This window comes from Pseudophryne corroboree, chromosome 9 (genome assembly GCF_028390025.1).
Source record: "Pseudophryne corroboree isolate aPseCor3 chromosome 9, aPseCor3.hap2, whole genome shotgun sequence".
In the NCBI taxonomy this organism is placed as follows: domain Eukaryota; kingdom Metazoa; phylum Chordata; class Amphibia; order Anura; family Myobatrachidae; genus Pseudophryne; species Pseudophryne corroboree.
Window position 1 is genome coordinate 348,901,478 of NC_086452.1, and position 15,103 is coordinate 348,916,580.

Sequence of the window (15,103 nt, forward strand, 5' to 3'; positions counted from 1 at the left end):
GGGATGTACACAGTGAAAGGGGTGAGGAATCGGACGATGAGGAGGAGGTGGACATCTTGCCTCTATAGAGCCAGTTTGTGCAAGGAGAGATTGATTGCTTCTTTTTTGGTGGGGGCCCAAACCAACCAGTCATTTCAGTCACAGTCGTGTGGCAGACCCTGTCGCTGAAATGATGGGTTTGTTAAAGTGTGCATGTCCTGTTTATACAACATAAGGGTGGGTGGGAGGGCCCAAGGACAATTCCATCTTGCACCTCTTTTTTCTTTCATTTTTCTTTGCATCATGTGCTGTTTGGGGACTATTTTTTTGAAGTGCCATCCTGCCTGACACTGCAGTGCCACTCCTAGATGGGCCAGGTGTTTGTGTCGGCCACTTGTGTCGCTTAGCTTAGCCATCCAGCGACCTTGATGCACCTCTTTTTTTCTTTGCATCATGTGCTGTTTGGGGACTATTTTTTAAATCTGCCATCCTGTCTGACACTGCAGTGCCACTCCTAGATGGGCCAGGTGTTTGTGTCGGCCACTTGGGTCGCTTAGCTTAGTCACACAGCTACCTCATTGCGCCTCTTTTTTTCTTTGCATCATGTGCTGTTTGGGGACTATTTTTTTGAAGTGCTATCCTGTCTGACACTGCAGTGCCACTCCTAGATGGGCCAGGTGTTTGTGTCGGCCACTTGGGTCGCTTAGCTTAGTCATCCAGCGACCTCGGTGCAAATTTTAGGACTAAAAATAATATTGTGAGGTGTGAGGTGTTCAGAATAGACTGAAAATGAGTGGAAATTATGGTTATTGAGGTTAATAATACTATGGGATCAAAATGACCCCCAAATTCTATGATTTAAGTTATTTTTGAGGGTTTTTTGTAAAAAAACACCCGAATCCAAAACACACCCGAATCTGACAAAAAAATTTCAGGGAGGTTTTGCCAAAACACGTCCGAATCCAAAACACGGCCACGGAACCGAATCCAAAACCGAAACACAAACCCCCAAAAATTTCCGGTGCACATCACTACTTATAAGGCAAACAAGTGCAAATCCAGACAGCTTGTATTTGTTGAGTGAATACCAGCACAAATGCTAGGAAAGATTACATATGAAAAAAGTGTGAAACATCCAAAAAACACATGAGAACCCCACCCTTCTTCCCTAAGGCAATAGCTTAAAAGAACACATAGTGATAATTGTGAATCATTTTGAGAAAGAAAGAAAGAATAAAAGAAAGAAAGAAAGAAAGAAAGAAAGAAAGAAAGAAAGAAAGAAAGAAAGAAAGAAAGAAAGAAAATAGCCACAATCACATACACCACTCACAGTGGTAAGAAACTGCTTATATATAGTTACTATTGGTCTTGCTACTACTTGTAGTTAAATGCTCATTGGAAAAGAAAAATCCATGTATCTTCTATATCGTCTCAGGTATCATATTGTACCTCCTAGTACTGATCTGTCACCTCTAAAACAGGCACATCTAGGGGGTGCAAGTCATCGCGGCAGCGGCCCCACTTTACGGCATCCTGAATTCGCAAAAAAGTGCTTGCCACCCCATAGAGGTCCAAGCAATTTTGAGCTAATTCATGTTGGAATTAGCAGAGGCACTGATGAGGATAATTATAATGAGAAGAAAAAATTGAGGCATTTCAGTCTGAATTTAAAACCATAGACTAAAACCCATAATATTTAAAATTGTGGGGCACAAACAAACCAAGCACTTAAGCAGCAAAAGTGGCATTCCATGTGGTAACTGTAATATCTGGCTTGTAATAATAATAATAATAATAATAATAACAATAATAATAATAAGTTTTATTTATAGGGCACCACAAGTGTTTCCCAGTGCCGTACACACATTAGAACAATACAGGGTACATGGGGCCTAATTCAGAGTTGATCGCAGCAGCAAATTTGTTAGCAGTTGGGCAAAACCATGGCCCTCATTCCGAGTTGTTCGCTCGGTATTTTTCATCGCATCGCAGTGAAAATCCGCTTAGTACGCATGCGCAATGTTCGCACTGCGACTGCGCCAAGTAACTTTACTATGAAGAAAGTATTTTTACTCACGGCTTTTTCTTCGCTCCGGCGATCGTAATGTGATTGACAGGAAATGGGTGTTACTGGGCGGAAACACGGCGTTTCAGGGGCGTGTGGCTGAAAACGCTACCGTTTCCGGAAAAAACGCAGGAGTGGCCGGAGAAACGGTGGGAGTGCCTGGGCGAACGCTGGGTGTGTTTGTGACGTCAACCAGGAACGACAAGCACTGAACTGATCGCACAGGCAGAGTAAGTCTGGAGCTACTCTGAAACTGCTAAGTAGTTAGTAATCGCAATATTGCGAATACATCGGTCGCAATTTTAAGAAGCTAAGATTCACTCCCAGTAGGCGGCGGCTTAGCGTGTGTAACTCTGCTAAATTCGCCTTGCGACCGATCAACTCGGAATGAGGGCCCATGTGCAGTGCAGGGGGGGCCAGATATAACATGTGCAGAGAGAGTTAGATTTGGGTGGGGTGTGTTCAAACTGAAATCTAAATTGCAGTGTAAAAATAAAGCAGCCAGTATTCACCCTGCACAAAAACAATATAACCCACCCAAATCTAACTCTCCTGCACATGTTATATCGTCATAGGCGTGCGCAGCACATTTTATTAGGGGGTGCACCGTCGGAGGGGTGTGTCTAGCACCGACTTTCGGGCATGTCTAGCACCATCTATTGACGATCAACACAATATAAAATATACATCCCTGTACCAATCCTAATAAAGCAGATACATTGTCAGATGTTGTGGTGTGCACCAAACAAACCCCTGATGGCACTCACTGCAATTACACTGCTTCTCCTCAGCCAGGTCTGGCTCCCCCTCTCTTTCCCCTGCAAGCTGCAGCAGCTTACTTACAAGTCAGTCACTCCCTGACACTGACAGTCGCAGACTAGTACTGCTGCTGCTGGAATACCGAGTTACGTGTCAATGCTGCTGCCGGCCGTCTGCCAGTATTGAATTTGTCTTCCTAAGAGGAACACTGGCTGCATGCTGATCCTCATCAATGGCTGGTGTTGGCATAGTATAGAAGGAGAGAGGTGGGCATGTGGCGGGTGGGCGTGCAAGCAGCATGACGTCATCACGTCACATCACACTGTTTTTGTACATGGAGGTGGAGCCGTGAGTTTGAAAGCCGGTGGCAGTGGCACCCTTGATTAACCCAGGCGTCCGGTCAGTAATACAGTCCTGACAGGGTGCAGCGCAGAGGGGACAGTATTCAGCTTGCTCGGCGATCGCTGCATCAGGCATGTGAGATCGGGGTGCCTGACATTAGGGGGTGCCTGTGCGCACCAGTCACCCCCCCTGCGCACACCTATGTATATCGTTATATCTGCCACACCTGCAGTGCACATGGTTTTGCCCAACTACTAACAAATTTGTTGCTGCAATCAACTCTGAATTACCCCCATAGAACTTAACATTACAGCAACAGAAAAACTAAAACAGAGCAAGGGTAACAATTAGCACCACAATTCTCAGTACACAATGCAGCTAAGATGTAAAGAAACAAGAGTAGTCAGCATACTTCTAGGGGCGGGCAGCCACTGGAAGAGATACACCGTAACGAGCGAAAGGAGATGCAGGTATAGACAACAGGTATAGACATTCACTATCTAGGAGAGAGCTGTAATTGAAATGTGATAGAAAAGGGCTGTGAGAACTGGAGGGAAGAGGGCCCTGCTCCAAGGAGCTTTCAATCTAGGGGGTGGAGGGAATGTCGTGTTTAGGAATGACACAGGACAATGGTATACAGTAGTATTATTAAGAAACGCTAGGATTTGTCCACTTTGATATTTTTATTTATTTAGCATCCTACTACTACCTATCCGAGGCTACTATTTTGGAATTTGCACAACTACAAAATGTTATTTTGTGGCCTGGACCAATTACAGTATATACTGCATTTTTTTCAACGTTGACTAAATATAATGATTGCTTCCACTATGTTTGTCACACAGGTTTTTCTTCAGTGATGTCACTAGGCGGGGAATACTAATGGGCATCTATTGGAGCTATTGAAATGTTGCTCCCATCAGACGGCGCTTAACCGCAGCAGTCAAATTTCAACTCACAGCCCTGGAGACTGTGAGCTTAAATGTGTGAAATGTCGGATGTTTGGGCGCCCAAACAGGATTTTTCCCTGCCACGCCCATTAGTTTAGATGGGTTTTGCCGCTTTACGTGGCTAAACCCTGTCTACCTGCCCGCGTCAAGCACTATAATTACAGGGCGTTAAGAACAATTAAATAGCAGCAATAGGCGCCCTTTAATTATCGCCAAATTATGAACATTTGAATAGCCCTCTAAGAGCCGGATTCAAATGATATCGCACCTGCTATCTCCCGTCTAAAGTGACAGGAGCTCGCTGAGGGATATGCAAATGTACCCCGTTAGGAGAGCGAAATGACAGCATAGGAATGGAGAGAGTTAAACCTCCTGTGAGGGGTGGACCTAACTGTGATGAAAAGTACAGCCAATGTTAGAGAGGGGAGGGATCAGTATATATAGGGATGTACAGCCTAGCTTGGTCTCTCTTGCTGCTGGTTTTCCTTCCCGCCCTCCCACCCCATTTGGTAGAGGTTTTGGCACGGAGTGCCTTGGCTCTGAATTGTTAGCGTGTGTTATCGTTGGCTATTTGTCGGCGGAAAAGAACGGCAGGTTGTAATTTGACTTGTTAGTTGCAGTTGTTTACAGTATTGGTGTGGTTTAGGTGCACTCACCTCCATTGACTTTTAAGGCCGCTAGATCACCCATCAGGGGGCAGCGTCATCACCCATTCGGGTGGGCAGTCAGCGTGGAGGTCTGAGTCGGGCACCTATTACCTATGTATGGTTTGTGGTAAATTAGGATCGTTTGGGTTTTAATGTTTTTTGAGGTTATCGTCAGTTGAATATAGCCGTTCTTTTTTCTGCCACCATATGCCGGCTGAATCGGCACGTTAACTTAAATTTTACTTTACAGGTTTTTTTCTAATGGTTAGGGTACAATAAATAGCTAACAATTTTCTGCCAACTTCAAGTCTCCGTGTCATTATTTCTTGGTATTAAAGGTATTGAATGCTTTACTTTTGAATAAGGGTCCACACACTATCATTAGGAGGTTTATCGCACTGATCGCGCTCAATACAGTCTGGTTTAGGAGCGTCAAACGCCTAAACCCAACTAAAATAATGGAAGCGATCGTGAAGAGACCTGTTTGGGCACCCAAACGGGTCTTTTCACATGCATTTCAGCTTGCTACCTCAGGGGGTAGCGTGCTGAAATGAAGTTGTCGCACCCGTCAGCAGTAACATCAGAATACTGCCGCCAGGCGTGATAGGGGGTGGGATCCTGCCTCCACTGGACCCCATTTGTGATATTCACAGGATATACACTGCGAACACCATAGTTTTGTATCATTCTGATGCCGTACATAAGGCCTAATTCACAGCTGTACACAAACCTGATGGCTTGCGCACAACTACGATGGCGGGAGGACTGTGCATGACTCTTTCTGTGCATGTGCAGAATGGGTCCCGCATCGTCGAATGCAGTGCCCCCTAAGCTGCATCTTAATTAACAGGCTGTGGCTGTCTGAAGGCGAGGACGGAGTGGCGCAGAACAGTGTTCCCAAAAACATAGGCAAGGCACAAATCGATGCACTTTGGTGAAAATATAGATGCTCTGGTACTAATTGAGGCAGGAAGTTGCGTGTCAACTGTTTGGTGCATCATAAATGTCTTCTACTGTGCATTCGCAACATGTACATTGTAGCCGCTAGGTTCTTTCAGTGTCTTGCTTACCATTTTATATAGTTTATTATCTCTTATCAGGACTGTCATCAGAAATTATGGGGCCCAGGACTGACAAAATAGACAGGGCCCCTCCCTCCCAAAAAAAGATTCTGCCGCTCTGTTCCACCCCTGTGTGATGTCATACATTGTGACATTACATAAAAGTGGAGTGTTGCGGACCTACAGGAACGGTTTACAGAGAGCTAATGCCATAATTTGCCTACTTTTAAAAAAGCATTTCAGGAAGATTATGAAAGTAACACCTATCGGCGCGGACGTGCACGGCTACATCTGAGTGGCGTGTCATAAAAATGACTTGCATCCAAATGTAAATGAGCCCCAAAGTTTGTAAGATCTACTTGTTGAAGAAAATACATTGATGTTTTACAGGAAATGTTTGTGTATTGTGTTTTACAAGAAGTTCCATATACTGTAAGTGGCCAAGAGAAACTTTATTTAAAATGCATGAAGCCATAGGGATCATTGTGCCTTATAACAATGCAGGGAAATGGCACTGATGCACTCCTTTGAATGTATGTATCTCTGATTTATTTTATTACCCCAAGAATGTAAAGTAAAATTAGGGAGATTGCTAGTCTATTCGAGGAGTGAGGGAGATTGATACTATTTCAGGGAGTCTCCTGCAGAATGAGGGAGGGTAGGCAACTCTGGATGATGCGCAGATAAGGCTTGTTTTAAGAAATCCTCCTTGTAAATCAGACTGCTGTTGATTTACAGTACAGACTGGTGCAGTTCTACCGGTACTGGTGGTAGGAGCCAGGTGGGGCCCCCGTCTTTGTATGGGCCCGGGACCCCAGTCCCCACAGTCCTTCCCCCGATGGCTGCCCTGTCTCTTATTATTCAACTATGCTAACACATACTAGCAAAATGCAAATGTCCATGAATGCCTGCCCCTGACATAATTTACTATTTGACAAAAGGTGAAATGATCATGGTGTCTCCCGTAGGCACCAGAAAACCATCTCAGCTGTTTCTAACGGTCTTTCTTTTCTGTTGTGCAGGGTTTCAGGTGAAGATTCTCCAGCTTGTTCCAAAAGACAATTGCTTAGCCCTTTATGTCCAAAACTCCCCTACCACCCAAGTCTCCGCAAATCACTCATGTAACTAGCTGCTCTAGAACACATTGTTCAATACTATCCATTGCTTTTCTTCCCGCAGTTGTGCTTAAATATCCTTTTTCATCTTGTAATCCTGTAATACTGTTCAGACTATAAATAAATATTTTGTCTTACTGTGTGCCTTGTCTGTAGTCTACTAAATAATATGAGATAACTTGTTCAATATACTTTGTGTGACTCATCTCACTGCACAGTGCACATCTGTGTATTATATTTTTGTGCACAGGTTTGTAATGATCTTGTGCAGTGACTGTTTGCAGAACTGTGTGATCGGTATGTTATAATAACATGATGATAGTACGTCTGCTAGCCACAGAGATGCTGCTGTGCATGTGCATGATATTGGTGCATTGGTATGTGAGTGTCAGTGCGCAAGGGTTAGCAGAGGAGAGGGAATGAATGGGGTAGGATGGATGCATGCAGAAAAATGAATGAGGCAGAGAGGGGGAGAATGAGTGTAAAGAATGACGCAGTAAAGGCGGAGAGGTCACTGTATGACTCCCATTAACTCATTCTTTACCACTTAAGATACTTGGCAAGATAAAAAGTGCTCTGTACTAGAGCATCACCAGCATTGAAAGGGTTGCAGGCATGGGATTTTGCATTTGCCCCCTGTCTCTTTTGGAAAATAGTGTCTTTGCAGCCTCATTAATGAATGATTTAAAAAATGCGGCTACAGAGTCATGGAAATAATAGGAATACGCAGAGGAAACACAGCATTGCTAAGAAAAGAGTGAATACATTTCTCCCTGGCTCTCTTCATTATTTCTGTCTATTTTCTTTTTTTAAATTCTCACTCTTTTTCTCTGTCCATCCCTCTCTCTGACTATGTATTTATAGCTCTTTCTCTCTCTCCCTCACTCCCACTCACTCCCCCTCTCTCCACCTTCTCAGCCCCTGATTGGTTTGCAACCTGTGTGCCACTGACAGACAAATCCTTGATATGGAGAGATAGAGACAGAAGAAAAGGGGCACCGAAACAATGTATGAACAGGTTAAAAGGAAGGAAAGGGGCGTATGAATTGTTAAGGAGGAAAAAAAAAACCAGCAGCACCTAGGGGACTCACTTGTACATGTGAGACTGACCCAACCAAGTCATCATAAGCAGCACACCTATGTCTACCTGTGATAGACGCACAGCTGGATGCTTGTAACTAGTGTAACAGCTGGACATTTCAGGGTTCTAGAACAGGTAAGTAGCTCTGTAACAGGCACCAAACTGCACCTGCTAGACATTCGCCTGAAGCACTCAATATAGAGGCTTTACCTTTCTGACGAAGCCACCTGAGAGTGATATCATTGTTCCTGCAAAATCTCTCCAGCATACTGCATATATTGTCCCCACCTGTGCTTAGATCTATATCTATATGATATAGTACATGTATTACTCGTGTTGTCATTTATGTTGTTCCTTTATTTTTACCTAAAACATGTTTGTCTGAATTTGCACAAATATTCACATTGTAAAGTCAAACTGTATCTATGACATGTTCCTTTGCTGCTGTTTCTCATTTTTCAGTTATATAATTATTGTTATTTATTTATTTATTTATTACTAATCTGATTTTTAATTAGAATTGTGTCGCAGTCTGACATTGGTCATTTGGATATGGCATTGTACTCAAACCATATGTGCCCCATTTTATTGTATATGTTAGAGTTTACTGTGATCTTAAAAGCTCTGATACTATACCAACACGTCTTAGTTACATAGTTTACTGTGTTGTTGTGTGTTATAGACATTGCCTGTGCTGCTTTCGTGGTTTTGTGTACCCATAACTGCAATTGTCGTTATCCATGTCTTCTTACACTAGGGATAGGCAATATGAGTTTTATATCACCCGCTATGACTTTATATCACCCGCTATGACTCCGTATATCACATACAGTGTATGTTACTTTGTGTGCCTTTGCATAGAATGCTTCGGTGTGTCTGCGTCACTGAGTGCCTCTCTTAGTTACCGTCCTTCATTCTTTTTCATTATATAAATAGAGTCTCTTCTTCATTCTTTCTTTTTTATTCTCCCTGGTAATATTGCGCATTCTGTCTGTCTATGTCTATGTATATCACAATGTATGCCATTCCCTATTTACCAGTACATAGATTCTCTAGCATACAGTATAGTCTAGTAGTGCCAGAGTTAACATAAGTCAGGAAGTTAATTATCAGTGTCCGGTCACACAGTGGCACAGACCATGAGACACAGCAATACATGTGAGGTCACTGATAAAGCGAAAAAAATAAATGGTCCCTTTTAAAATGACACCACTACCACTGATAAGCTCTACTCTAGCAGTAAGACTTTTTTTTTGTTAAATACAATGAGCTATAATATGCAGAAATTATCATGAGCAGTCTTAGGCCACTTGACTTTCAGCTTTCCCTGGGGTTTATTAGAGTCTGGTGTATGTATTAAAAAAGGTATGCGGTTAAAATACCGCCCCGTCAGGATCCCGACTGTCTCAATACCGATGCCGGGATCTCAACAGGGGTACTATACCGCCGCCAGAATACCAGCGAAGTAGGTGATTACCCCTGTGTGGGTGTCCAGGACTCCCATAAAGGGAGAATAGAACATGTGGCGAGCAAAGCTCACCACCGAGCCGGCAGCGTGGCAAGCACAGCGAGGCCGCAAGGGGATTCGTTGCGCTTGCCCCCCTGCCGGCATTCAGGTGCACTGGATGCCGAAGTCGATATACTGACATTCGTCATCCTGTGCACTGGCATCCCATACCGATCTCATTACAACACCATTGGTGTAAAGGAGTTAAATGTAAGATAATCTAAGCCGGCTAGAGATAAAATAGTACATGACTTTGCTTGACCAGAAGAAGTGATTTCAGTGAAAGTATCTGCAATACATTAGCAGTAGCTACGGTATGTGATACAAACACAAGATTGTAGACTAAACGTCCTTATGGACATTGTATGGGATGTAGTTCCGACGCCGGAATCCCAACAGCCGGTAAAATGCCGGCAGCTGGAATACCAACCGCTCCCCTGTATTTCTACTCTGATGGTGGATCCACACCACAACCCGAGGGAGAATAGAACCCATGGCAGCTCACCACCAGTCCTGAAGCCTGGCGAGCGCAATGAGCCCATAAGGGGACTCACTGCACTCGCTGCTGGTATTTCGGCTGTCGGGATCCTGACAGCTGGCATCCCGTCAGCTGGGATATCATTCTGAACCCCACTGTATCTGTTTTGGCCAAATCACTCCAATATGTGTTTTTCTTAAAATATAAGGGTAGATGTATTAAGCCTTGAAAAGTGATAAAGAAGTGATAAGTGAAAGGTGATAACACACTAGCCAATCAACTCCTAATTGTCATTTTTTAAACCTGTAACTATTGGCTGGTGCGTTATCACCTTCCACCTATCACTGCTTTATCTCTTCCCCAGGCTTAATACATCTGCCCTAGAATTCCTAAAGTATAATAAAAAACAACAAAGAATACATCTTAATACAATTATTAATGACCTCATGTAATCATAAAGCTATGAGACCGCATGGAATTAAATTGGAAAGTGTTAACAGCCCTATCCACAATAAAGCATATTGCTTTCACAACACTTCTCATTTTAATTATTTACCAGAGAATTACACAAGGCCTCATTTCAACTACTGACATCATCACTATAGCAACCTATGAGTCCCAAGAGGGCAGCCATATTTGAGGAGTCAAATCTTGGTCGTCAAAGCTGTCAAATGTCGTTCATCACAGGGGTAGACTCTATTGTGTTACATCCTTGTTAGCTGAAATTTAAACTATTATTGCTATGGAAACTTTCAATGTCTGAACATAGCAGTCACAATTTCTCTTTGAGGTGTCAACTGAAAGCCTTAACAGCTAAAAAAACATATCAATTCAGTCCACTTTTTTTTATTATTCATTTGGTATATGGAATGTGCCAATTTAGTAATTAATTACCTTCATCACTAAGGAAAAGAATGACCAGACTGCCCAGGCACCAACATGTGTTTGATGAATGAGAAGTGAGAGCGATCAACTATTTTATAGGAAGTTTAGGAACAATTTCTAAAACAAGTAAATAAAAATGTCTGTTTTTCTTTCTTTTATTCATTTCTTTTTTTAGACTGCTCAGCCAAAGGTAGACTGTGGGCTTAGCAAAGAGACAGTTACTGAAAAGTGACCTGCATAAAGAAAATCATTCAGTTTCTATGAAGAGATAAAAAAGGAATATCCTTCAGCCTCCAAAGACTTTCAAATGACTATTTGCTGAGGATAAACTACTAAAGAATTTTAAGCATGTTACTGATTTAAGAACAAGCCCAACCCAATAAAAGAGTTTACACTGCAAATGTATCAAATTTGATGCATGATTTAGGAGTGAGCACAACTACAAGCACAATATTAATAAGATACCTACAAGTCCAAAGAATATAAGTGAAACTATTTTTTATTTTTTTTGTGAAATTGCCAAATTAAAAAAATAATAATAATTTTCCAGATATAGGAAGCGGCACCTGGTATTGAAATAAATAAGGCTTTTCCTGAGATTTGGAGAGATGTTCATGAGTCAGTAAGATGCCAAGAAAATCAACAAAGAGAACCATGTTTTGATCTCTAACCAAGTATGACTCCAACTTCTCCAACAAGCCTTTTTTCAAGCTCTTATGCTTACATTAACACAACGCTGTATGCCAATGTATCATCTACTCCAAGCTTGGCAGCCCCTGGGCTCCTCATTCCTCTAGTCTACCTAGTTGTTTGTGCAGTAGGATTGTGGGGTAACACCTTGGTCATATACTTGGCATGGCGAAGTCCTGCTGGACAGAACTCAGTTACAGCTCTGTATATTCTAAATTTGGCTTTGGCTGATGATCTTTTTATGTTAGGCCTGCCCTTTCTGGCTGCTCAAAGTGCTCTGTCATATTGGCCCTTTGGCTCACCTGTGTGTCGGATTGTAATGACTCTTGATGCTGTAAACCAATTCACCAGCATCTTCTGCTTAACTGTGCTCAGCTTGGACAGGTATTTAGCTGTTGTTCGTCCAATCCAGTCTTCAAAGTGGAGAAGACCCAAAGTTGCAAAATGCGTCAATGTAACAGTATGGATTCTCTCCTTCTTGGTTGTGCTCCCAGTAGTTTTCTTCGCTGGGGTTCCAAAAGATTCTGGTATGTGTCATATTGCTTGGCCTGAACCGCAACAGGCCTGGAGGACTGGTTTCATCCTCTACACGGCTGCACTTGGCTTTTTCTGTCCATTGCTTGTAATTTGTATCTGCCACCTACTTATTGTAGCCCAAGTAAGAATGTCTGGAAATCGAGTTAGAGTGGCTCCAGCCCGACGACAAGGTCCTGAACGTAAAGTAACCAAGATGGTGGCCCTTGCAGTGACTGCCTTCATCTTGTGCTGGCTGCCCTTTTATGCTTTGAACATAATTAATCTTCTGTGGCCACTGCCCGCAGGTCCAAGATTATATGGACTTTACTCATTTGTTGTAGCTCTTTCCTATGCTAACAGCTGTCTAAATCCTATTATATATGCGCTTCTTGCTCGTCCATTCCAGCGGGGTTTGAAACGTGTTCTCTGTCGGACTTCAGTAAGGGTGGCAGATGGAGATATGAATGGAGGAGTTGAAAGGGCACAAGGAGAGCTAAGCAGAGTTAGTGGCATCTCACAAGAAAGAGGAAATCCAAAAGTAGATGGAGTGGATGAGAATGGGAAGAGAGCAGGTGGCGAAGAGCCACTGCAGCAAGTGGTTGGCCCATCATCACAAAAGGCTCTTCCAGAGGAACTGGGGGCATCTGAGAAAGAAAACATGCTCGGCATAAGTTATTTGTGAAAGGGCTATGGTGGCTACAAAACTCCATTTTACACGTAAAATTTCATGTTGATTCTGAAGTGGAAAAACACATTTTAAAACTCTAGACTATGCCTGAAATGTGTGGCAACATCTTTTCCAGGACAGATGTAAGCTTATCTTAAAACAAGACATTAAAATCTAATTTTCGAATTATATGTCAATAACTATGAGCAAAATGAACTTGTGAAATCAATTTGGAATTTATTTTCACAATTTGTTTTGAAACTCCAGACTGGAAATCCTATGGACTGGTCTTTATACTGTCTTTCAGTATAATTATTACTATAATTATCTCCTATGAATGGCAGCTAACTGACATATCATCCAAACATTTAAATTGAAAAGGTGTAAAGTACTGGGCAGCCCATAGAGTAAGGTGATTACATTTATAAAAATCTCATTGCAAATGAGTTTAATAGTATGTTATAGATTGCAAGCTCTGCTGGCCAGAGATGCAATGAGCCAAAGAACTGCAACCTACGATGCTGTACTAGACCACTGTTGTATGATTTATCTACTCCGAACACTCTACGCTTTCCATTTGTACACTCGGAGAGGCTAACAGCAGAGGTCAATGTTACTCAAAGACACATCTTTATCAAAATGTTATGCTGCAGCTATGAAACTAATGAGCAAATAAAACTGCTTATGCCATTTACTGTACAGAAAGGGCCAGATAAAATGCCCACTCTTTCAGAACAGAGCTTCGGTGTCACTCACATACGCTATATTCACTCTTGTGTTCAGTTCTGCTGTGTTTTCCCCATTTGTAATTTTGCACTGACAGGCAGAAGAATATTCTAAAGAATCAACTGTATAAATAAGAAAGTTACCGCCAATTAAACGCTTCCCAACAATAACTGTAACGTATTCATTGCACATTGAGTCATTAATGAGAAGGGCTTTAAACCCTCAATAATAATTTGGTACAAAACAAATAGATTATCTTCCCTCTGTATTATGTAGAAAGTGAGCTAGCAGCGCACCAGGACGAAAGGTACTTGTAATCTATCAATATAAAGTGCTGTGACATTTCCATTTGGCCTTGAGCAGCTGGTATTTCTTTTGTGCTTGTAAAAGTAAACTTGGGATTTGAAATCCTTACAAATAGTTTATTGTGTTCTAATCTGATTTCCGCTAACGACTACAATACACATGCACACAGTTGTTAATTAAAATGTGACTGATTTTGTTCAGATATTTTTGAATGCACTGTGCATACTGACCATTAATGTATTATATATGTAAATATTGAAGTAACATTACATACGCCGGGCATTTGAAGTAGCTAAGTAAACTAAAGGAAATGAAATGTAAGCAAAATAAAAAGAGGGATAAAGAAAGGGAGAGTGATATTTTAAAGCTGCTCAGTTGCCGCACATACTGAGATTTTGGTTAAGTCAAATGTATTATTTTGACCAAACTGACCAACATGTATACTCTGTAGAATGATAACACGTTCTCAAAATCCAAATCAGTTGGATTGGATCAAGAATTAGAACACAGAGACAAATGATAACTTCTACCACTATCTGTATCGCGTCATTGTTCAATCCAGAAGTGAAGATTCAGGGCCTTGTTGTTTGGTGACAGAAACGTACAGTACATACTGTACAGTGCTGACTCATACGGTGTTCAGCTATTGTGTCCTTCAAGGATCAACCACAATGCAGCATACGTTGGCTGAAAAATGGGTCCAGATCTTTAGAAATGGGTGACGTATCTGTCATGGAATTATTCTTTGTATTACACCGTTGTTAAAATATACGTATACTGTAAAACCATAATCTAAATTATATACATAGCTAAAAATCACCCTTTTCGCACGTCATTCATTTTGTTTAAGGTAATTCTCCTAACAGTCATTAATTAATGAAACTGTCAGACTTGGACAGACTAGTACCGACACAAATATTCCCCTGTATACTTGTCAGGAATTACCGTTGTAGAGTCAGAAACAAGATGTGTTTTATAATTACTGAAGTATTCTGAGCCTGTCATTTATACTGGGAAGCAAATCTGTGATCCCACAAGAAAGACATCCCTTTGGAGGAAGAGTATACTTGAAAAATACTTGAGCATTTTGGAAACTTTATATATTCTATGACACTTCTTTCCGTATAAATGGGAGGGAATTGCATTCAGTATATGACCATAAGTACTTAATAAAGAAGAAAATAATGCTCTGTAATGTAAACATGCACTTTTACATAATCTGTCTATATATTAATATATATGTATATTTTGATTTAATTAGATATCGTAACAAGCAACAATAAAAGGACTACTAATCTATAATGCTCTCAAGGTTTTCATTTTATTTTA

General features: G+C 41.6%; 2 protein-coding genes across 2 annotated transcripts in view; both read left to right on the forward strand.

Annotated features, from left to right (window-relative positions):
• Positions 1-7,060, forward strand: part of RAC2 (Rac family small GTPase 2) — a 336,789-nt gene extending 329,729 nt beyond the window's left edge. The window contains exon 7 of the mRNA XM_063940653.1: positions 6,826-7,060. The gene's annotated coding sequence lies outside the window, so the exon portion shown is untranslated. The remainder of the gene's footprint in view (positions 1-6,825) is intronic.
• A 607-nt stretch (positions 7,061-7,667) lies between these two features.
• On the forward strand, positions 7,668-13,638 carry SSTR3 (somatostatin receptor 3). The gene is made up of 2 exons (XM_063940654.1): positions 7,668-8,134; positions 11,045-13,638. The coding sequence occupies exon 2, from the start codon at positions 11,546-11,548 to the stop codon at positions 12,755-12,757; it is 1,212 nt and encodes a 403-aa protein (XP_063796724.1). The 5' UTR covers positions 7,668-8,134; positions 11,045-11,545; the 3' UTR covers positions 12,758-13,638.
• The last annotated feature ends 1,465 nt before the right edge of the window (positions 13,639-15,103 follow it).